Source organism: Miniopterus schreibersii (assembly GCF_964146895.1).
Source record: "Miniopterus schreibersii genome assembly, chromosome: 4".
In the NCBI taxonomy this organism is placed as follows: domain Eukaryota; kingdom Metazoa; phylum Chordata; class Mammalia; order Chiroptera; family Miniopteridae; genus Miniopterus; species Miniopterus schreibersii.
This window is the reverse complement of record NC_138105.1, coordinates 63,036,237-63,059,138: the sequence shown is the minus strand read 5'-3', so window position 1 is coordinate 63,059,138 and position 22,902 is coordinate 63,036,237. Positions and strand designations below refer to the sequence as shown.

At 55.9% G+C, this 22,902-nt stretch overlaps 2 protein-coding genes across 2 annotated transcripts; both read left to right on the top strand.

The window, feature by feature from the left end:
- The first annotated feature begins 24 nt into the window (after positions 1-24).
- CIMAP1D (CIMAP1 family member D) lies at positions 25-5,643 on the top strand. The gene is made up of 4 exons (XM_081136051.1): positions 25-710; positions 1,336-1,443; positions 3,401-3,514; positions 4,598-5,643. The coding sequence occupies exons 1-4, from the start codon at positions 584-586 to the stop codon at positions 5,131-5,133; spliced, it is 885 nt and encodes a 294-aa protein (XP_080992177.1). The 5' UTR covers positions 25-583; the 3' UTR covers positions 5,134-5,643.
- Positions 5,644-7,757: 2,114 nt separating this feature from the next.
- Positions 7,758-22,586, top strand: SHC2 (SHC adaptor protein 2). The gene is made up of 13 exons (XM_081135536.1): positions 7,758-8,251; positions 11,179-11,249; positions 11,675-11,735; positions 11,987-12,106; positions 12,473-12,526; positions 12,656-12,707; positions 12,798-12,924; positions 14,097-14,259; positions 14,921-14,978; positions 15,492-15,635; positions 16,980-17,287; positions 20,021-20,154; positions 21,690-22,586. The coding sequence occupies exons 1-12, from the start codon at positions 7,787-7,789 to the stop codon at positions 20,147-20,149; spliced, it is 1,752 nt and encodes a 583-aa protein (XP_080991662.1). The 5' UTR covers positions 7,758-7,786; the 3' UTR covers positions 20,150-20,154; positions 21,690-22,586.
- The last annotated feature ends 316 nt before the right edge of the window (positions 22,587-22,902 follow it).

The following is a 22,902-nucleotide window of genomic DNA, read 5'->3' as shown; positions in this document are numbered from 1 at the left end:
GAAGGAAGGAAGGAAGGAAGGAAGGAAGGAAGGAAGGAAGGAAGGAAGGAAGGAAGGAAGGCAGGCTTCTTGTCCCAGAGTGGCAAACTTGCTGTATGACCTTGGGCTGCACCTCAGTTTCCCCAGCTGTAGAAATAGGGCCATGCAGCCCATGACCTCACCAGTCCCTCCTGCTACAAGGCTGTGGGTGTTGTTTGTGGCTCCAGCTCCCCCGGGGCCTGCTCTGGCCCCAGCAGCCCAGCTCTACCGTCTCCCAGGGGACCCGCTCTGCTGACATCGGATTCTTTCCTGGACTGTCCAGCCATCTGGCCGACACTCGATCCCAGCCCCACTTCCAGGCCAGCGTCTGCCGACTAGCCCGCTTGGGCCAGGGCCCCAAGACTCCCTGCTGAAGGACAAGGGGCCGTCTGTGCGATCCCTGGGAGGGTGTGGTGAGGCCAGGGCTCTGCCAACAAGGCAGAAGCCTCGAGGACTGGGGACGGTGCTGGAACCTGCGGCCCAGAGCCACTGCAGTCGAGGAGACAGCATCAAGTGTGGGGGCACTGCCCAGCCCTGTGCTCCCTGCAACCCACCCCTGCTCACCATGGGGACCCTCAGCTGCGACCCTGCTCCGCGGCTGACCACAGCGTCCCTGGGTCGGCAGGCCACAGAGTGCCAGATTCCAGAGACCGGCCTGAGGAAGACCTGTGGGATGGCCACCTTGGAGAACGGTATATGCAGGCCATGGAGGAGGGGGGCTGTGGTGGTGGGACCCTTTCTGGGAGCCTCTAAGGAGTCCCTGCCCTTCCGAAAACCTCAGTTTTCTGTCCAGTAGGATGGGTGTGAACAGTGATGTTCGACTGTGACGTTCACTGTAGGATCTCAGTTATGGTCCTGGCCAGTGACTCAGTTTCCCTATCTGTAACAAAACACCTGGGGTCGGGCTCCATGGCTGGGTTTCCTGGCTCTTGCAGCACTGACATTCTTGCAGAGGCTACCAAACATTGCAACTGGACACTATCTCTGTGTCTGGGCCTCAGTTTTCCCACCTGTGACAGTGTATGTCTGTCTGTGCCTCAGTTTCCCCACCTGTAACAACTTGTTTCTATGTCTAGACCTTAGTTATCCCATCCCCTGTGCCCATAGGCAGGAGGAGGCTGTTGGCTCTGCAGCCCCTCCCCCTATGATTCATGCTTGACTCACGATGCTTGTTTGCTGCAGACAGCTCCTGCTCCCCTACCCTGCCATGGAGGGTGGCTGGCAGCCTGGGTGTGGGCTTAGGGGCTGAGCCTTGGGCTCCACACCATGTTTCAGGGGACCTAGGCCCAGGCTGTGACCTAAGGGCTTTGGTTGCAGGCTCCGGGCCGGGCTTATATGCCCTGCCATCCACTGTTGGCTATATCAACCATGACTGCACCAGGGTGGCCAGTCCTGCCTACTCGCTCCTCCGGAGGCCCAGCGAGGGTAAGGCCTGCCGGTGGGCAGGGACGTGGGGGTGGGAGAGGGGGTTCTGGGAGGCCTCCTGAACCTCCAACCTCCCCCTAGGGAGCATTTTCTCACTTGATAGATCCAGGCCTTAGTGAGTGAGACAGGAATCTGGATGGGTCACTCAGCCCCTGGCTTGCTGTGTGACCTCAGGAAGCAGCTGGTCCTGTGTCCTTATGGAGGAAGAGAGTGGAAGGGGTATTATGGTGGTTGGGACCTGCACTGGCCTTCTTCTGCACTTAGTACATTTCTTGCCACTTCACTGCTCTGTACCTCAGTTTCCTCCTCTGTAAACAATGACAATACACTCCTTACACAGTTGTCAGGATTAAAGAAACATTAGGTGCCTGGAGATGTTCGGTAATTGAAGGTTAAATGCTTAAAAGTAGCTACAACGCTCGATATCTGGTCAGTGCTCAGAAAAGAGGGCTTGGAGAGTGAGTGCCAGCTTCAGTTTGCCCATCAACAAGCCAGGGGGCTCTCCAGGCCTCTCTTACCTCCCGGCATATGGTGAGGGTAGAATGAAAATTCTTTGTTGTTTAGACAGGCAGGGGTGGCTAGTAGGCTGTGGGGCTTGCCTGGTTGACCTCCGTGACGTCCACTTTTCTCCTGGTGAGAGTGTGTGAGGGAGCACCAAGTGCAGGGACGCGGGTGGCCCCAGCTGTCCATTCCATCAGTGGTATTATCACCATTCATCCAGCAAGCCTGTGCTCTTCATATCAATGCCCACAAACTCCACCAGCCCGTTTTCTAGAGCTGCTCTGAGGTCCCAAGTAGGCCAGGGTCAGGCCCAGAAGGGTCCCGAATGGAGACTTTGATTTGCGTGGGTGGAAGCTTGTTGGGAGGGGGCAGCTGGCAGAGACATCTTCAGAATCAGCAAAAATCTCAAACCAAATGGAAGAGAACTCAGGAAGTGGAGAAGGGCCCAGAGGGCAAGTGCGGGATTCAGTGTTACATCTGTCACCAGGAAGGTTAAGAACTTAGCCTGTGACTCAGAGCAACCTGCATTCCCAGCTCTAACTCTAATTGAAGGACACACCTGGAGAATCAGGGTAGGGGGTGGTTAGTGTAGACTTTGCTGAATGCTCAGGGACTCCTTGGAGGTGGAGGCATGGGATCTGGGCTTTGTAGGATGAGTAGGAGTTCACTGGAGGCCCTAGGAGAAGAAGGGGACTCCAGGCAGAGCTTGCAGCTTAGGCAAAGGCTTGGAGTTGGGAAATGGGATGAGTTGGGATATGCTCATTTGCCATGAATGTGCTTTATACGTGTGTATGGTTCAGTCAGGTGTGTGCATGTCCATGTCCATATGTAAACCAATTAATACTTTACATTAACCTACTATACATTTATATCTGGATGTGCTTATGAATAGTAGTAATGGCAATCAAAGCCATTGGTCCCAATTACTAAGTGCCAGGCACCGACCACCCGTCCCATGGATGGTCTCACTTTTCAAGCTTCTCATCCTACTACTGAGGAAAAGGCTTTGACAGGCCAAAGGCACAGCTCATAGAGGACTTGCTGGGATTTAAATGTGACTTAGAGCCCCTCCCTTAAGCTTGTCACATGACAACAAGCCCAGGCACTAAAAGGACCCTCCTCAGACCCTTAGTCAGAGCCTAGTTACTCTCACTTTATGTACAATTCTAACCAACCCACGCGCTGGTTTCTCTAGAGCTGCTCCCCTAGCTCATGGCAGAGGAGAGGCTGAGGGGTTCATCAGGAGGGCATAGAAATGCTCATCAAGACAAAGTCAAAGCAGAGATCCAGGTCCCGGGTCAGGGCAAGCAGACCTGAGTAGGCTGAGGTCCCTGCTCTCCAAGATGGGGTTGTGGGTGTCTGGAGGGTAGAAGAGCCTCAGGGCTAATCAGGAATACTGAGTGGGGGTAGTGGGGCCATCAGAAGTGCACTCAGGACCCTGGGCTCCTCTCCCCAGCATCTCCACAGGACACCAGCCCCGGGCCAGTCTACTTCCTGGACCCCAAAGTCACCCGGTTTGGCCGAAGCTGCACCCCTGCCTACTCCATGCAGGGTAGGGGCAAGTCTCGGGGTGAGTATATGACCTGTGCTACCCCATTGGGACCCTGTCCCTTTGGGGTCTCAGTGACTGTCCTGCCTCTGTCTTCTTCTTCCCCTCCTATCCCCAAGTTCTTAGAACTTCAGTGTTTTTGGTATGATGAAATCCAAGATTTCAGAAGAGGGGCTGGGGGCCCTAGGAGAGCCTGGATGAGTGAAGTGAGCCAAGGTGATAGTGACCCTGTGCACACATGGTGCCACGAGGGCAGCTGGGGCTCATCCTCAGCATTAGGAGACAACAGGGTGCAGTGGGGGCTGTGACAAGTGTTTCACAGGCTGTGAAGAGCTTACTTTCCCCTAAAGTGCCTGATTTCATCACCTGACTCGTCTCCCATCCACCTGCTCTTTCATCTTCTCATCTATCACCCATCTACTCATCACCCCCTGATTCATCCACCCGCCTGCCCACCTATCTTCTCATCAGCCTACCCACCCACCCACCTGCTCATCTCCAATCCATCCATAGATCCATCCGCTGATCCATCCATCCAGGATCCATCTATTGATCCATCTTTGTAGTCATGGATCCACTCATCAACTCATCCACTTCTCACCCAGCCACTCGCTACCCACCCTCTACTCACTCACCCTCTCAAACGTGTATTAAGCCAACTGCGGGGAGTCAAAGTAGCTTTGACATGTCCTTGCTTTTTGTGAGACCTCAGAATGGTGGAATTAGACTTATGCGGGGACTATCCCACTTCAGTGTGGCCACATGTAAAGAGAGGGGAAGAACCAGGCCAGGGGACCCCTGGGAGGGCTGTGGCCAAGGCAGCTGGGAGGAGGGACTTTGGGGCTCTGGAAGGATGAGAAGCTTCCTGGGAGGTGGGAATGGGAAACAGAGGCTTGCCTGGCAGAGGGTTAAGCTTGGGCAAAGGCCTGGAAGCTTGAAAGAGAACAGACTGTGTGGCAAGTTAGGGAAGGGGGAGAAGTAACTCGGGGCTTCTTTAGAAGTGCTGCGAGCTCCAGGATGCATGTGGGCAATGGGGAGCCATGCAAAGTCTTTGATCAGGTGAGCACTCTGTCCATTGCCAAACCTCCTATCCCATTCTCACAGGTCTGGAGGTGACACCCGGCCCTGGGGCCTACAGTCCAGAGAAGGTGGCCCCTGTGCGCCAGAGGACAGCCCCGGCCTTCACCCTGGGCTCCCGTCTGCGTCCACCACCCCTGGACACCTCAGCCCCCGCCCCCAATGCCTACACCCTGCCCTCTCTCTGGGGTGCCCAGATCTTCATTAAGCCCAGTAGCCCCAGCTACACGGTGGTGGGCCGCACACCCCCTGCCCGCCCCCCACAGGACCCCACTGAGATACCAGGCCCAGGCCAGTATGACAGCCCAGACCCCAATGCGTACCGTCAGCGCCCGCCTGCCTTCACCATGCTGGGGCGGCCCCGTGCCCCACAACCTCCAGATGAGACACCCGGCCCTGGCACCCACAGCCCTGAGCGGGTCACTGTGAACAAAGCCAGGGCCCCGGCATTCACCATGGGCATCCGACACTCCAAACGGGCCACCACCATGGCCCCGGACACAGCACCCTTCCGCCTTTGGGGGACAGAATGCAGGCCATGTCTCAGCTTTCCTACACCCTGAAGTGGGGTTTGGGCAGGCCCCTCCTGGGCCTGGCTTGGGCTGAGGTGGGACAGCTCGGAGAAGCTGGGGGAGGGGGAGGAACCTCTTTCCTTCCACTCTTCTGAACTGTCTGAGGTTCTTCTAGGCCACCTGCTTCCTCCAGTCCCTGGGGCCTGTGACCCCATGGCCTTGTGCAGGGTGAGCCTCCTTCCAGCGCCCCAGTTTCTTCTCTCCTGGTCATGCCAGGCAAAGCAAGTCCAGGCGGAGAAAGAGACACCCCTGGCCCTCCCCAGTGGCTGGCCGGAGACGGAGCTTCCTGTGTCCTAGAACTTGGTGTCCGCACTGCTAGGGCCTGGGTCCCCAACACAGCTCAGGTTTCTGCCAAACTTGGGCTCTAACCTGTTTCTCATGGAAGCACAGCTTCCTGCCCTGGTCCCAGCCCAAAATCAGGCTGGAAGCAGTCCTGATGCCCTCCCCTCTCCCCATCCCACCCTCTAGCTGCTTGCCAATAAATCTCTGTGGCACCAAGAGCTGTCAGCAGCACACACTCAGGTTCATTTAACTCAGGGTCTGTTTACATCACAGAGGATCTGAAACACTGCTCTGAACATCCAGATCCCCAACTCTGTAGCACTTTGGGGTCTGGATGGGACCAGAGGAGGAATCCAGAGCTGGGGGAGCCCAGTGGTGGAGCCAGAGCTTGGAGCGGGGGCAGCCAGGTAGGCTTCTTGGAAGAAGGGACATTGAAGCTGGGTTTTGAAGAATGTATAGGAGTTTGATATATTCTACAATGTTCCAGATGTTGATAAAGATCATTTAAGTGTCACAGCAACTCAGGAGTTAGGTGATGTTTACTGAGAGGAGATCGGGCTTCAGAGACCGGATACTTGCCTAAGGGCACACTATAAGCCCTAGTGTTTGTCTGATGCCATTGGGCTCTGTTCCTGCCATTCTTTCCTAGGGATGGGAAGGAAACACATGGATGGTGTCATGTGACCAAGCCCTCTGTGTGATGACACCTGAGCTCAGGCCTTAAAAACTCTGACCCAGAAAGACCCCTAACTCAGGAACTTGGGAGGAACAGACTGCCATTGCATTTCCCTGGAGGAGATGGCCCCAGGGCCAGCACCACAGAAAGCCTCCAGATGGGGGCTTAGGGTGGGTGTTAGCTCTATCCTAATTCTGTCCTTTTCCCAGCCTGGGGGTGCCAAAGTTGAACACACACCCCTTGGACACACACCAAGATCTCTCCACATAACTGGACACACACCAGCATCCTACATGCACATTTGGACACACACCAAGACCCCTACACACATCTGGACACACACCAGCATCCTACACACACACCCATCTTGAAATGCACATGGACCCCCTAATCATATACCTGGGGGGGGGGCCCAGAACCCCTCAGCACACAGATGTTCACATCTGCACACAATATATACACAACCCCACCCTCACACAGTCCATATGTATGTAAACCACAAGACACACACAGCACACACGAGTCCAGATGGGGGTTCCCAACCCCGACACGCCCCACCCCCCTTCACCCCTCCTACCCAAAGGCCACGCCCTCTGCACTCACCCACCCCAGGCCCCGTAGGGGCACAATGGCCACTCCGGCGTGACACTCGGGCAGCATCACCATCCCCCCCCCCCCCCCCCCCCCGGGTTGCGGGCCAATCGCGGCCGCGCGCCCCCATCCCCCATCGCGGAGCCGGGCTGTGATCTCATCTCTCTGATTTATCGATCCAGCTCCTAGAGGCCTTGCCCCTCCTTCCTCACCTGCCCGCGGCCCCGGCCCCCTCCTTTTGTTTCCCAGCAGTCAGCCCAGCCTGGGGTGGGGCCGGGGGGGGGGCGGAGGATCAGCCGGGGCCGACCTGGAAGCTGGGTCCCGGGGTGACCGTGACAACCATTGAGGCCTGGGTGGGGTCGAACTGGCTGGGGCCGGAGGAGCCGGCAGGCCTCGGAGGCTGGGGCCCAAGGGCTCAGTTGCCCGGTAGGGCTCCCCAGGAATGGAGGAGCCTCCAGCCCGTGTCCCCGGCTTACAGCCTGGGCAGCTGTGGCCCAGGGAAAGGCAGCCGAGCAGAGCCCACGCTGCACCCTGAGCCCCCCTCCAGCCCCGGCCAGCCCCAGCAGCGAGGCCCTCGGGGCCCCCCCTCCTTCCCGGGCCTCAGCTCCCCCGTTAGGACCTGACCGTCTAGTGCCTTCCGGCCGAGACCGTGGGAACGGGGGGCTGACGCTGGGGTCGGCCCTCTTCTCCGACCGCGTCTCCGCGCCTCTCCAGGCCTCAGTTTCCCCGTCAGCCCGAAAGGGAGGACGGGAGGTGATTTCTAAGTCTCTCCCGCTCCTGGCCTTCTCGGAACTCGGTTGACGGTTGGGGGCAAAGTAGGGGCTCCAAGCCCGGGTCCTGGGTTGGAATCTCCTCCCTCCCCGGCTGCCTGCCCCAAGTCAGCGCCGTGCCCTCGCGGCCTCAGTTTCCCCAGCCACCCCGCTGGGCGCCGGAGCGCCGAGGGTCGGGGTCCCAGGGGCGCAGCCCCCCGCGGCTGCGCGCTGCGCCGGGCGGATGACATCACCGGGCCGGGGGCGGGGAGGCAGCGGGCGGGAGCGAGGGCCGCCTCCGCAGCAGGCTCAGCGCCCGGGCGGGCTCGGTCGGGCGGCCGCGGCCATGACGCAGGGTCCGGGCGGGCGCGCGCCCCCCGCGCCTCCGGCGCCCCCGGAGCCCGAGGCGCCCACCACCTTCTGCGCGCTGCTGCCGCGCATGCCGCAGTGGAAGTTCGCCGCTCCCGCCGGCTTCCTGGGCCGCGGCCCGGCGGCCGCGCGGGCGGCGGGGGCGGCGGGGGCGGCGGGGGGCGCCGAGTCCCAGCCCGAGCCCGCCGGGCCCGCCAGAGTGCCCGCGCTGGCGGCCGCGGTCCTGGGCGCCTGCGAGCCGCGCTGCGCCGCGCCCTGCCCCCTGCCGACTCTCAGCCGCTGCCGCGCGGCCGGGGCGCGGGGCGCGCGGGGCGCGACGGGGCCTCCGGACGCTGCCGCCGACGAGTGGATCCGCAAAGGCAGCTTCATCCACAAGCCGGCGCACGGCTGGCTGCACCCCGACGCCAGGGTCCTGGGGCCCGGGGTCTCCTACATCGTTCGGGTGAGTGCGCCGGCCGGGACCGCTGGGGGCCATCCTCGGACCCTTCAGCCTGGGGACTGCGGCTCCCCTCCCCCACCGCTTCCTCTCGGACGCCCCGGACCCTGCGGGTCAGGTGTCTCCTCTCTATCCTTCCTTGTCTCCCACCACTCCGGACCCCGGTCTCCAGCCCGAGCTCCGCCGGGAACCCCCAGTCAGGAGGCGCCGGGGTCGGGGTTCCCACGGCGTCACGTGTCGGGAGGCGGGGAGAGGGCGGCAGGTGGGTGGGGGACACGCATGCGCAGAGTAAGCATCCCCCACCCTCGCCCCGTTCTGGCTGGGCGGGACAGTCTGGACTGTGGGGACTAGGTGGGGGCACCTTGCTACCCAGACCCCCATTAGAAACTTCTCCGACAGCAGAATAGGAGCCTGCTGAGACCTTGGCCTGAGGTGGGGGGCGCGGGGAAGGGGTATCTGCAAAGGGGCGGCACCCAGCCAGACCTCCGGAGTCGACGGGAGAGGCTGCGGGACCTCGAATGTGGGTAGAGGAATGGGTCTTTACCCCAGTTTTTTATTAGGAACCTTTCAAACATACGGAAAAACTGGACGAACGGATCACCTGTGTACCTGCATCTATAACTTAAAATGTTAGGTCTCTGGGCGCAATTTCTCTCTCCCTGGTGAACCACTAGTGCATGACACTTGCTGTTACATGCTTCCATATAGTCTCCCGAGCTAGCTGTCCTCCTGCACACCCATAGTTCATCTTTGCTTGTACAAAAATTATCAGGTATCCCAGAGTGTCATTGACCATCGGGTGGAATTCACATCTCTGCTGGCTTTTTTGGTTCCAGCACCGTGGAAGTTGATGTATTTGCCTTTACCAAAGTCCCCCTTGGGTTGAATAGTGTCCTCCTCAAATTCATGTCCTCTGAACCTGCAAATGTGGCCTTATTTGGAAATAGGGACTTTGTAGATGTAATCAAGTTAAAATGAGGTCATTCTGGAGTGGGGTGGCTCTAATGCAGTGACAGTTGTCTTTATAAGAAGAGGGAAATTTGGACACTGACACACAGAGAAGATGGCTTGGCGTCAATGTGAGAAATGCCAGGGCTATCCCAGCTTTTGAAGAGTGCACATCAGTTGTCCTGCAGACTGTCCTTCAGGTTGTGTCTGTCTGGTGTTTGCTCACGCTTGGCCTCAGGTTCTGTTTGGGGCAGGAAGCACAGGGGCATGCTGTATCTCCTCAGTGCTTCAAATTGGGAGGCTGGGTGCCAGTGTGGCCCAATACCTATGCTGGAAACCGTGATCTCTTGGTGTACTGGGGAGAATGATGTCCCCCAAAATTCATGTCCACTAGAACCTCAGAACGTGAATTTATTTGGAAATAGGGTCTTTGCATATGTCATCAGGCTGAGATGGGGTCATAACTATATTAGGGACCGACCCTAAATCTCATATGACTGTGTCCTTATAAAAAGATGGAAACTTGGACACAGACATACAGGGAGAAGTCCATGTGAAGATGGAGGCAAACACTGGACTGATGTGTCTGCAAGTCAAGGATTGCTGGCCAGCACCACTGGAAGCTGGAGGAGACAAGGAATGGGCCCTCCATGGAGCCTTAGTTGGAGCACGGCCTGGCCAACATCTCGACTTTGGACATCTGTCTTCCAGAACTAGAGAGAATACATCCCTGTTGTTTTAAGCTGTCCAGTTTGTGGTGCTTTGTTACAGCGGCCCCAGGAAACTAACACGTTTATTAAGGTGACATTTCTCCTTGGTAAAGTTCCCATTTGTTTCCTTTATAATTAATAAGTATCTGTGGGATGGACATTTTTTTCTTGGTCAGACTTTAGAGGGACAAGCAAGTCTCAGGTGCATGGGGCCCGGACTGAGCTAGACAGCTGCCTGGTGCCCTCCTGGCTGGCACAACCCACAGCATTCCCATTATCCCAGCATCTATCGCCATAGTTTACCTTAAAAATTGAGGTAAAATTTACATAACAAATTTAATCATTAATCATCCTAAAGTGTACAATTTGGTGGCATTTAATACATTCATAGGGTTATGCAACCATTACCACTATCTAGTTCCAGAACATTCCATCACCCCAATAGGAAGCCCTGTCCCCATGAACAGTCACCCCCATCATCCCCCCTTCTAGCTCCTGGCAACCACAAGCCCACCCTGTCTCTCTGGATTTGCCTTTTCTGGACATTTCATACCAATGGGATCATGTGACAGATGCTGCCAAGTGGCTCTCCAATTGTACCAGTTACCCTCCTGGTAACCCAGCCTAGAATTTGGAAGGATGGTTATGGCCATCTTTTGGTCCTCATGCCCCCACCCTTGGCAGCAGTAGAATCTGCCTGGGAACTCTGCTGGCTGTTTCCACCTCCTCTGTCCCTCAGCATTGTTTCTTGGAGATTCTGAATTACCTTTCCATGGGAATGGTGGTCTAGGTAGGAGTCCACACGCTTTCCTGTAATGGATCACAGATAGTCAATACTTTGGGTGTCCCTCCTATCTGCTTGCAGACCCTGTGCAGGGCTCTGGGACACAGAAGTGGGCAAGGTGACCACCATCCTGGTCCTCCTGGGCTTGCGTTCTAGTGGAACAAAAAGAGAGATAGTTAAATGAGCTTGGAGGAATCAACCAGATTCTGTGGAACAACTTACGTAGAGTTAGGGAAGCCGTTTCTGAGGAGGTGATGCTGAGTCCGGAGATTGGGAGGAATCAGTCTGAAAACAGATGGGAGAGGGAACAGCAGGGAGACTGCAGGTGCAAACACCCTGAGGCTACTGGCTGGACATTGTCCAGGACAGATGGAAGGATTCGAACCCATCGGGTGCAGGAGAGGAGGTAAAGAGCTCATCTGTCAGCCCCAGCTGGGCTCCTCTGCTGGTTCTATGAGCCCCACTGCTCACCCCGTTCTTTCTTCCCTTAGTACATGGGGTGCATCGAGGTCCTACGCTCCATGCGCTCCCTGGACTTCAACACTCGCACCCAGGTCACCAGGTGAGCCTTCCAGACTGGGCTGTGGAAGGGGGGATGGGCCCAGGAAGCTGATCTCATCAGCTCTGCCCTTAGCAGAGGTCATCCTCTCAATGCCTGTGGCCACACAGAAGTTGGGGTCTAAGTTCAGGGGTTGTGTTAGCCTCACTGAGTCTGATCCCATAGAGGGAAACAGCTGAGGAGGGTATCTGCTAGATGCCCAGGAGCACCCCCTTCCATGCCTCCATCCCTTCCTCTTCTCCCCAGGTACCCCATCATCCCTCCCTCTCTTGTCCCCTCCCTCCTTTGAGCCCCTCTCCATCTCAGGGTCCATTGAACCCCTTTTCTCAGCCCATCGTCCTCTGACCCCCCACCCTTCTCTGAGCTCCTGCCCCTCCCCAGACCCCTCTCTTCCAAGCTCTCTAAGCCCCCTCCCCATCCCTCCCCAGGGAGGCCATCAACCGGCTCCATGAGGCTGTGCCTGGAGTTCGGGGCTCCTGGAAGAAGAAGGTTGGTGAGGAGCTCGTGGTCCCTGAGTGGGGCTGGTGGGGATTCCATGGACACCCTTGGACCCTACCCAGCTGGAACCCCTCTTCTGCCCCACTCAGAGCCTGGGCCCCCCACCCTGCAGCCCTGTCCTGCCCTCTGCTCCCCACCAGGCCTCCCTACCCTGTGACTCTATGCTGCCTTTCCAAGCCCCCCACCCTATGGTCCTCTACTCCCTCAGGCCCCCCACCCTGTGGCCTTTTGTCCCCCCCCAGGCCCCCAACAAGGCTCTGGCCTCCATCCTGGGCAAGAGCAACCTGCGCTTTGCCGGCATGAGCATTGCCGTAAGCATCTCTACTGATGGCCTCAACCTCTCTGTGCCTGCCACGCGCCAGGTGAGGGCCATACAACAGGTGAGGGCCATGTGGCCTGCCCTTGTCCGCTGAAGGGCAGGCTCTGTGAACTCATAGGAGGTGAAGCCTGGAGGGATGGTGGGTGCAGGGCTTCATGTGACATGTTCACCTGGAGATGAGCTGAGGCCCCACCCTGGAGCCAAGGAGGGATGCAGCCGCTGCCCTCACAGAGCCCCACAGTTGTCACCACTCGGGGTGCTCCTGGCACCTAGTGTGTATCTGTGTGTCTGATGTGTCTGTGAATCCCTGCCCTCCCAGTCCCCACCCTGTGGCCCTGGTCTAGTGCCTGCCCAAGCCTCAGGTCCCTGACCTTAGGACAGACTGTGACCACCTGTGTCTCTCTGGCAGATCATCGCCAATCATCACATGCAGTCCATTTCCTTTGCATCCGGTGGTGACACGGTAAGGGGCTGGGTGGGTGGATTTGGCCTCCTCTGTCCCCTGCATTGCTGGAGGTGGGCAGCCAGGAATCCTCGCCAGTGGGCCAGGCAGGTCCAGCTGGCCCCTCCCACCCATCTCCTCTCTTCCCAGGACATGACAGATTATGTGGCCTATGTTGCCAAGGACCCCATCAATCAGAGAGGTGAGATCCAGTGGGTGGGGTGGGAGGGCCCTCTGTAGACTGAGTCAGCTGCCAGGCCACACTGATGCTGTGTCATAAACGACCCCCCAGCCTGCCACATCCTGGAGTGCTGCGAGGGCCTCGCCCAGAGCGTCATCAGCACTGTGGGCCAAGCCTTCGAGCTGCGCTTCAAACAGTATCTGCACAGCCCCCCCAAGGTGGTCGTCCCCCCTGAAAGGTACCAGCCCCCACCTGCTCCTCTTGGGCTTGGGTTCACTCTGTCCCCCCTGACCCGTGCTCCCTGTGAGCTCATCACAGCTGCCAGGATCCCCATTCCCTTGGCTGTAAAACCCAGATAAAAACAGCCCCTACTCCCTGGGCTAAGGTAAGGATTCAGGAGCCGGTTAGTGCTGCCGTGAATACGGTCATTAGTGTAGATAGGGGCAGTCAACGCTCCCGCAAAGGGCCAGACAGTCAGTATTTTCAGTGTCTTGGATGTTGTCTGTGTAAGTAGCTGTGGGGGGTACTAAAGCGATGGATGGGCCATGTGCCAGCAAAACTATTTATAGACACCAAAATCTGAATTTCATTAACTTTCACCATGGCACCAAATATTGTTCTTTGGATGTTTTCTTAACCATTTAAAAGTTTTATGGCTCCTGGGCTGACCCCTGCTCTTAGCTACTTAAATATCTATTAATTGTTAGCAATTCAAATAAGCACACAATAAGGAAGAAGAATTCACAGTGCAGCATGAGGCCCTTCTCTGGGGTGAGATGGCTTTTTGCCTTTCTTACGGGTTTGCACGTCTGTCACGCATGCGTGGTGGGCTTCACCTGCTATTGCCGGGCGCCTGGAACTGCCTCTGCCTCCATGGGCTGCATGGTCCTGCTCTGCCGCCCCAGCTGGAACCTGTGGTTTGTCCCCGACTGAGGGGCAGGCAGTGGTCTCCCCCATTTTGCTCTTAGGAACCACGCTTACCTGAACAAGCACTTGTGGGATATATTTCTACAGGTACCACCACAAGGCCAGAGGGTGAGGGCGTTTGAAATGCTGAGGGTGTTCTACCCTAATGCACAGCAGGCATCCCAGTCCTGGGTGCAAGTCTGGGGTGTCCTGGCTGCTTGGCCAGGCTAGAAGCGGGTGGAAAGAAGTGGAGGCTACCTTTACTGAGGACCTGCTGTAGCTGTGCCAGGTCTTATTTTATAGATGAGGGAAGAAAAAGACAGCACCCAGCAAGCATTTCCTGGGTGAAAGCTCAGCTGATAGGAAGTGGGGTTAGAGTCCCTTTGGGCCTGGTTTTCTCCACCCACCCTTTAAAACTCAAGCCCCAAGGCCTTGGCGTTCCTCGGGTGCCCCTGTTCCTTCTGCCCTGTGTACTGGGGGCTCCTGCCTGCTGTCTGTCCTCAGGCTGACCGGGCTGGAGGAGTCGGCCTGGAGGGATGAGGAGGACTTGGAACACAATTACTACAACAGCATCCCAGGGAAAGAGCCGCCCCTGGGCGGGCTGGTGGACTCCAGGCTCACCTTGACACAGCCCTGTGCCCTCGAGGCCCTAGGAGCCCTCAGCCAGGTCAGCCCCAGTGGACTCATGGGGGAGGGATGGTGGCAGCTGTCCCCAGGCACTGACTCCTTGGGCCTAGCTTTTTCTTCTACTCCTATTCTCGATCCTAGAGTAAGGTCTCTCACGCCCCCTACCCTTTCCTCCTTACCCAGACTGCGCAGATCTGCTCCAACCTGTTCTAGACACTTCAGATGTGATTCACACACTCAGACATTGAGTAAATAATTATATTAGTGATTTAATCTGGGCTATGAAAAGGTCTTACAAGGAAGGTGACAAGAATGTACAAAAGGGAGACTTGTCTGTGGTCAGGAGGACTTCCCTGAGGAAGCAATGTTTGGGCTGGGCTCTGAGGGGTGAATAGGAGTTGCCCAGGGGAGCAGTGCAGGGAATAGCCTGGGGGAATAGCATGTGCTGGGTGGCAGCAGGGTGCAGACCACCTTCCGGAGTGGAGATGGTCTTATGAAGCTGTAGCAGAGGTGGGCGGTGGGTGCAAAGTTGGGCCTGGTGGGCACCTGGCAGTTTGAGAGCCAGGGCTTGGGGGAAGGGTTAGAGGGTGTGAGCTGAGCTTCCCATCTGACTTATGTCCCCAGTGATTTAGGCAGACTGGGTGGGAAAACTGGAAGAGGGGCTTGCATATTGCAGGAAGGACCCTCCCTTTCTTTTTCAGGGAGCATCTCCTCCTCGAAGAGACACCCGTGGCCTGCACTGGGAGCTGGGCCCCTCAGGTAGGGTAGGATGACCTTGGGCCATAGGGGATGCCCAGCACATGTTATTCCCTTCTTCCCTGCACTGCTCTGCAGGGAAACTCCCCCACTGGGTGCCTGAGTCCCCCTTCACAGATTCTCCTCTCTGCACCAGTTGACTTTCACTTCTAAGATTGTATTCACTCCACAAGCTTTGATAAGATTCAACAGCATCAGTTTTTTTTTTCTTCACTGAGATTTCTGGCTTCTTTTGAAACTGGAAAGCTCTGGACCACTTGGGCTACTTTCCTAAGCCTGGCAGATGGGGGCAGGTTGGCTGTCCCCTCTGGTGCCCCCCTACCCCTGGTTGGGCATTTTTGGGGTTTTTCACTCTTGATGATGCTGGTCAAATGGGGATGAGGCTTCCTTCTTGGAGTGAGACAGGTGTGGGTAGGGGTCCCTGGTTGGGTCCCACTCTGCCCCCCTCTGTACCCCAGGGCCTCAGTGTTCCCCTGGCTCCCCCAGCTGACCTCACTACCCCCTCACCCTTCCCAGCCCCGCCTGGGGATGGCTACGTGCAGGCAGATGCCCAGGGGCCCCGAGACTACGAGGACCACCTGTACGTCAACACGCAGGGTCTGGATGCCGCAGAGACTCTGCAGCCCGAGGACAGCCCCAAGAAGGACCTGTTCGACATGCGTATGTGGGGACAAGTCAGCCTGAGAGAGGAGGTCACCTGTGGTCTGTTGGGGGAGGCTGAGCCTCCTCCCTTGGGGACTTCTCCCCTTGGGACTTCCCAAGTTGATGTTGGTGGGGCGGGGAAGTCTATATCCTATGGGACTCCTTAGTCTAATAAGAGAGACTTAGCATCCCCCTCTGTGGGACTTCCCAGTCTCTTGGGGGTAATCCAGCTTCTTCTCTATGGAGGTCCCCAGTCTGACAGGAGAGGCCTAGTTCATACCTTGAAAGAGTGGCTAGTATGATGGGGGAGGCTCAGGCCTCTCTTCTTTTTGGGACTCCTCAGTCTGTTGGGGGAGGCCTAGCTCCCTACCCAGGCTCTCCCCAGTCTGAGGAGGGATTTGAGCTCCATCCTCATGTGACTCCATGGTCTGAGGAACGAGGCCCCAAAACCATACTTATGGGAATCCCAGCCTGATGGGGAAGACACTGTCTGCTCCCTGGGGGAGCCCTAGTCCGATGAGGGAGTCCTAATCCAGGTCCTGATAGCTAACGGTACAGCTCATTCCTTCCTTCCATCTGGGCCTGAGGGAGGGCTCAGTCTTATGGAGGAGGCTTGTGTCCAAAATGCCCTTCTTATTTCCCACATCAGTTCCATCATCCTCCACAGCACTGTGGGGGGTGTTGGCCCTGTGCTGGCCAGGCAGGGTGGTGTCCCCCTCCCTCAGGACACCTCCCTCGTTGGAGGTCCCTGAGAACCTCCCAAGCCAGCTGGAAATTTCTTTCTTCACAATGTTTGCAAAGCCCGGTTCCCTGCCACTGACAACTGGATACCTTATCATTGCAATAATGACATGTGCTAGGATCTGTTGAGCACCTACTGTGTGCCAGGCCCTGGACTAAGAGTGTGGCCCCACTGGCTCCTCACAACAATCCTCCAGTGGGAAAGGAGGTGCTAGATGTGAGCTCCTTGTGAGGCAGGCTGTCCCCTCTGGTGATCACAGGGCCCAGCAAACCCTGTGGAGAAAGAGTTGCTTCTTGCCAGGCTCCCATTAGCACACACAGCACACTCAGCACACACTCAGCATGCACACAGCACATACATGGCATACGCAACACACTCAGCACACACACATCACACACACACTGAGTACATAGCACACACACCAGCGCGCTCTTGGCCCGCACACAGCGTATAGCCAACAGCCCATTGTGGTGGGCTCAGTGCAGGTCTGGTGCACCCTAGATGCTCAGTCAGTGCTACCCAGGCCCTGAGGGTGGGTCCTTCCTCCTGTCCGGACCCCTTCCTTCCCAGCAGGAGGCGGCTGCCCAGCCCTGCCTCCCGCACCCCATCCTTACCCACAGGACCCTTCGAGGACGCCCTGAAGCTGCACGAGTGTTCCGTGGGAGCGGGCGCGGCAGCCTCCCTTCCCTTGGAGGACCAGTGGCCCAGCCCCCCCACCCGCAGGGCCCCCATCGCCCCCACAGACGAGCAGCTGCGGCAGGAGCCTTGGTACCACGGCCAGATGAGCCGTCGGGCGGCAGAGAAACTGCTGCGAGCCGACGGGGACTTCCTCGTGCGCGACAGCGTCACCAACCCCGGGCAGTACGTCCTCACGGGCATGCACGCGGGGCAGCCCAAGCACCTGCTCCTTGTGGACCCCGAGGGCGTGGTAAGGCGGCCGTGGGCCGGACGCGGCAGGGGGGCGGGGCGGGGCGAGGCGGGGGCGGGGCCAGGAAGGGAGGCTCCGGCCCTGCTTGGGACCCCGAAGGGGCGTGGGGGTCGGCCGGGCGGGGTCTGGGAGCGGGGAGCGGGCCCGGCCGCGGGAGGACGGCCTAGAGCGGGGGGCGGGGCGCGCTTCGGCTCCGCCCGGGGCCCAGGGTGCCTGTCTTCTTAGGGCCCTTTAAGTTTAAGGAGGTATTTTCCGGATTACAAAGCCCTTTGTGTTTACAGATACTGTCCCGTTTACCAGGCACTTTAGAATTAGAAAATATTTTCCAGTTTAAGAATTTTTGGGTTCACAAAGTATTTTTTAGTCTATAAGGCATTATGGGGTTACAAAATCTTTTCCTACTTCAGGGACTTTCAGGGTTTACAGAGCATCCTATTTCAGCAATTGTAAGATACATTCCCCCCCTGCCCCCCCATTCTGTTTTCACTAATGCATCTTACAAATAGCGATGTCTTTGATAAATATGGTATTTTCAGTTTCTGGTGTATTTTAGGGTTCCCAAAGCAGGTTTCCGTTTACAAGGGTCTTAGGGTCTGCAAGTTACTGAAGGCTTCAGCCCTCTGATACACACTTTTCTTTTCTCTCATTTTGACATCTCTGAGGTCTGAATTATTATTATTAATTTTTTTTCTTTTTTTTGAAAATAAATTTGTTTTTGAAAAAATAATTTTTATTGACTTTTTTTTTAGAGAGAGAGGAATGGAGAAGGGGAGAGAGAGAGAAAGTATCAATCAGCTACCTCTCGCATGCTCCCCCAACTGGGATCAAGCCTGCCACCTGGGCATGTGCCCTGACCGGATATCAAACCTGGGACCTTTCAGTGTGTGGGACGGCGCTCGGCCAACTGAGCCACACCGGCAGGCTGAATTCTTCTGGTCCTTGTCCTGGTTCTTTCTTATTCAAATCCTCACCCAAGGACATTTTCATTGATTTTTAGAGAGAGGGGAAGGGGAGGGAGGGAGAGAGAGAAACATCCATGTGAGAGAGAAACATGGATTGGTTGCCTCTTGCACATACCCCAACCAAGGCTGGGCATCGAACCCGCAACCTAAGCATGTGCCCTGACCAGGAACTGAACCCGGGACCTTTCGGCTCCTACCCACTGAGCCACACAAGCTAGGGCCTGAATTATTTTTTTTAACCCATCAGTTGCGTCTTTGAACAGCATCATTATTTAATTATTCATCCCCCCCGCCCCCCCCCCCCCCCCCCCGCAGTGGTACATGAAATAGTGATGCATCTAACAGCTGCTTTGAGTCAATGAGATTTGGTCTTCTACAGCTCCTAAAGCATTTTAGTCTTTACAAAACATGTTCCAATTTATAAGCAGTTCCAGGGTTATTGAAGTATTTTCCAGCACCCAAGGGCCTTGGGCTTTACAGGTTATTTCTCAGGTGAGAGGGTGTTTGGAGGTGTTAAAAGCCTTAATGTTTACCAACTGCTATTACCCGTCCAGAAGAATCCTCAGAAACTGCCCTCGGTGGCTGCGTACACTCCTTGTCTCTCTGTATAGCGCATACTCGGGTGGAAGGCAGTTGTGTGGCTGGGCCCAGAAATGTGCATTTAAGCCTGCTGTCCAGCTGCCATGTACCCAGCATCACCCATGAAATGTCTGGCATGCAGTGATGCTAAGATTTTCTTATTCTAAGACGCAGATGGTTTTTGGATTTGGTGATTCTGGTTTTTGGTCTGTGGCTCTGAGATTCCAGGGGTATATTCATTTCCAAGGGCTGCCCCACCAAATGACCACAAACTGGGTGTCTTAAAACGACAGAGATTTATTCTCTCTCAGCTCTGGAAGCCAGAAGTATGAAATCAAGGTGTTGGGTGGGCTGGTTTCTTTTGAGGCTCTGAGGGAAAATTTGTTCCATGTCCCTCTCCCAGCTTCTCACAGTCCCCAGCAGTGCTTGCTAATACCTGGCCTGTTGACACATCACTGCAATCACTGCCCCCATCTTCTCATGCCTTTTTCTTGTGTGTCTGTGTCCAAGTTGTTCTCTCTTTTTTTTATAAACCCTCACCCAAGGATATTTTTTTTCTATTGATATTTAGAGAGTGGAAGGGAGGGAGGAAGGGGGAGAGAGAGAGAAACAGTGTGAGAGAGACACATCAATTGGTTGCCTCCCGCAAGCACCCCGACCAGGGCGGGGATCAAACCTGCAGCCCAAGTATGTGCCCTTGACTGGAAATTGAACCTGCGACCCTTTGGTGTGCAGGCAAATGCTCTAACCACTGAGCAATATCGGTCAGGGCTGTTCTCTTCTTTTAAGGTCACAAGTCACTGGATTTGGGGATACCTGGATAATCCAGGATGAGCTCATCTCGGGACCCCTTCACTTAATCACATCTTCAAAGATCCTTTTTCCAAATAAGTTCCATTCACAGGTTCCAGGGGTTAGGACGTGGATATATCATTTTGGGGCCACTATTTACTGCTAGGGAGTGTGGCTCCAGAATCCTGGTGGTTCTGGAGCCTGTGTCCATACCTAGTTCTGGAATTCTGAGGCCAATTCTGTGAGACTTGGATCCAGTGATTCTCACACTTGAGAGTGCATCAGAGCCACTGGGAGGCTTGTGAAAGTGTAGGTTCCAATTCTGCCGGTCTGGGGCTGGCCTGAGTTTGCTCTCTGACAAACTCCTGGTGGTGCTGATGCTGAGACCTCTGGCCCACAGGTTCGGACGAAGGACGTGCTATTTGAGAGCATCAGCCACCTGATTGACTATCACCTGCAGAACGGGCAGCCCATTGTAGCCGCTGAGAGCGAGCTGCACCTGCGCGGTGTGGTCAAGCGGGAGCCCTGAGCCAGGTGTGTAGTCGGTCCTGCTGGCTTCTGGCCATCACCCATTCATCACACTTCTTCTCATTTTAAAAACTGAGAAGGAATTCACATGCCACACAGTTTACCCATTACAGTGGACACCTCAGTAGTTTTTAGTATCTTCACAGAGTTGTGCAATATCCCCCTAATTTGAGAACATTCCATCACCCAAAAAAGAAGCCCTGTCCCCCTTAGTAGTCACTCCTCACCCCCTCCCCCAGTCTCTGACAAACACTAACCCACTTCCTGTCTCTCTGGATTTGCCTGTTCTGGATATTTCATATAAATGGAATCCCACTGTGTGACTTTATCTGGCTTCTCTCACTAAGCATCATGTTTTCAATGTTCATCCACATAGTAAAGAGTGTCGGTGCTTCCCTCCTTTTCATGATTAGGTAATATTTCAGTGTGTGGATGGGCCATGTTGTATTTATCCATTCATTATTGGCCACTGTGAACTTGTGTGTACAGTGGATGTGTCTTCATCGCCCTTGGCTGGGTCTATCTCTAGGAGTGGAATGGCAAAGTTGTTATAGTGACTCTGTTTAATTGGTGATAAAAATCTCCAGGAGGAGGCAGCATTTGGCTACCCTGGAGGAGGGAACCAGTGTGGCTTGGGTCCTGCAGGGCTGAGTGTCAGGCGGGGTGGATGAGATGGAAAGGTATACCCTTGGCCTTTCAATGTTGGTGCTGGGGAGCCACAGGAAGGTTTTGAGTGGAGAAGGGCCAGGCAGGATAGGAGGTGACTGAGCTGGGGTGCAGAGGGGTGGAGTGTCATGAGCAGTGTTTGTGGAGGTGAGAGAGACAGGACCTGGGGATTCCAGGATCTGGGAGCTGGGGGCTAGGCTCAGGGAGGGAGGGACCGAAGGGGAAGGGGACTATGGCATTTCCCCAAGGGCTGAGCAAGAGGAGCTTCTGAGCCAGGTTGGGCTGCTCTCCTATACCCATGACAAAGGTCTTCTTCTTGCCTCCTCCCCCACTCAGTGCAGTCTCCTCCCTGCACCCAGATGGGCCTGGCTGCTGGCAGAGATGGGGTATCCAGTCTGGGGAAGGGCTTCAGGAGTCTGGGGTCTGCCTATGGAACACCTGAAGCGCTCTGCAGTGTTCTGGGGCTGTGTGTTTGACATGCCAGGGTATGACCTGATTTCCTTCTGCCCCTAAAGCTGTTTGTGGCCTGAGAAACAACACCAATGGCAATTATATTAGTTGCTAATGCAGCTGTTGCTGTGCCCAAGGACTATGCTCACCTCCCCACACCTCTGACTCCCACAACGTTCTGAGACAGGCACTGTTATCAGAATTCTTATTTTGCAGAAGAAACAGCACAGAGATTAAGACACTGCCCTAGGGGACACGGCAAGAACATGGAGGAGCTGGGACTTGAACCCTGGGCCCCTGGGCCTGAGGTTCCTTGCTGGGTCACTTTACTGCAGTGTAACTGAGGTTTGGAGTACCTGACTCTTGAATCCAGCTCTCTGGTTGCTGTCACAGCTGACCCTTGACTTCTCCCCTTTCTCCTCTAGGTGATGGTTGCCACCCTCGGCTCCTGTCCCTGCTACCCAGATGTCCTTCCTGTGGCCTTACAGCCTTTCTCTGGACCCTGGTCAGGCCGAACCACTGCAGTCTCTCCTTCCTCCACATGGGCCTTGAATTTCCCTTCTCCAGCCCACTCTTGGCTGGGCCAGGTCAACCATGCCAGGAGACGCCCAAGACCCCTCTCTCCTGAGCCCCCTGCCTGGAGTTAGGGTACAAACCAAAGACAGAACCGTTTCTCGCCTTTAACGAAAATATATCAAAAAGCAGTCCTCAGTGTCCTGGCGAGGTCCTGGTGGGGCAGGGAGACACTGTCTCTTTTCCCAGCTGGACTTCAGCTCATTTCCCTGGAAGGAGAAGGTTCCTAGGCTCCTGGCATGGAGTTGGAGTCCTGTCCTGGCCAGGCTCAGTGTTTTCACCTGAAAAATTGGTGCACAGTTTTTGAGGGAGAGTTGAGGTGCTTTGGGTCCTCAGGCCAGGACACAGGCTGATGTTGAAGTGGGGGGTATTGACCTGAGCTGGACATTTTGAATCTGTTTATAATTAAACCTGGGAATGACACGAGGAGCGTGAGCCCACTGCACATTAAGGGGCCCTCTGGGGTTGGGGGCTGCAGTCAGTCTCCACAGTGGAAAGCCAGGTGGCACCAGATTTGGCCTCCTGGGGGCTGGAGGAGGTGGGGGACTGAGGACCTGGACATGGAGAGAAGAGAGTTGCCTGTGGGTGTGCCCCTGTTGCGGGGAGTGGGAAGGGGTGGTCCGTGCTCCTAGAATTCCCCAACATCTCTCATACACCTCTATTTTTAGAGATGAGTATACCCCAACTTCTCAGTTGAATGTACCCCAACTTCTCTATTAAATATACCCCAAATTCTCTTTGGAAACACCTATTTTATCTCCCAAATGCTACAAACCTCTCTCTTGATATATCCTGATATATCTGACAAAAAGCTCCTTGTTTTCTGCCAGTTGCTCCTAACTTGCCCCTAACATGGCCTGATCTCTCAGGGGTCCCTTCTTTCCTCCCTGTTTTCTTGAGATGCTCCTGTCACCCCAAAGCCCCTAGTTCCCTCTGATGCCCACTTCTCCCTCAGCACCTGATTCTGTCTTCCAGAACCTCCTGTACGTGGGTTCTGAGACACTCCCTCCCGGAGAGACCGCTGTTCTCCCAGGGCCCTCCTCTAATTCCTCCCCAAACATGGAG

Excerpts from the sequence above, each read along its gene's own strand:
- CIMAP1D (XM_081136051.1), top strand. The coding sequence starts at position 584 with ATGGGGACCCTCAGCTGCGACCCTGCTCCGCGGCTGACCACAGCGTCC. Across the intron at positions 1,444-3,400 it reads CCTCCGGAGGCCCAGCGAGG|CATCTCCACAGGACACCAGC; the intron begins GTAAGGCCTGCC and ends TCCTCTCCCCAG. Across the intron at positions 3,515-4,597 it reads GGGTAGGGGCAAGTCTCGGG|GTCTGGAGGTGACACCCGGC; the intron begins GTGAGTATATGA and ends CCATTCTCACAG.
- SHC2 (XM_081135536.1), top strand. The coding sequence starts at position 7,787 with ATGACGCAGGGTCCGGGCGGGCGCGCGCCCCCCGCGCCTCCGGCGCCC. Across the intron at positions 12,527-12,655 it reads TTGCATCCGGTGGTGACACG|GACATGACAGATTATGTGGC; the intron begins GTAAGGGGCTGG and ends CTCTCTTCCCAG. Across the intron at positions 12,708-12,797 it reads GGACCCCATCAATCAGAGAG|CCTGCCACATCCTGGAGTGC; the intron begins GTGAGATCCAGT and ends ACGACCCCCCAG.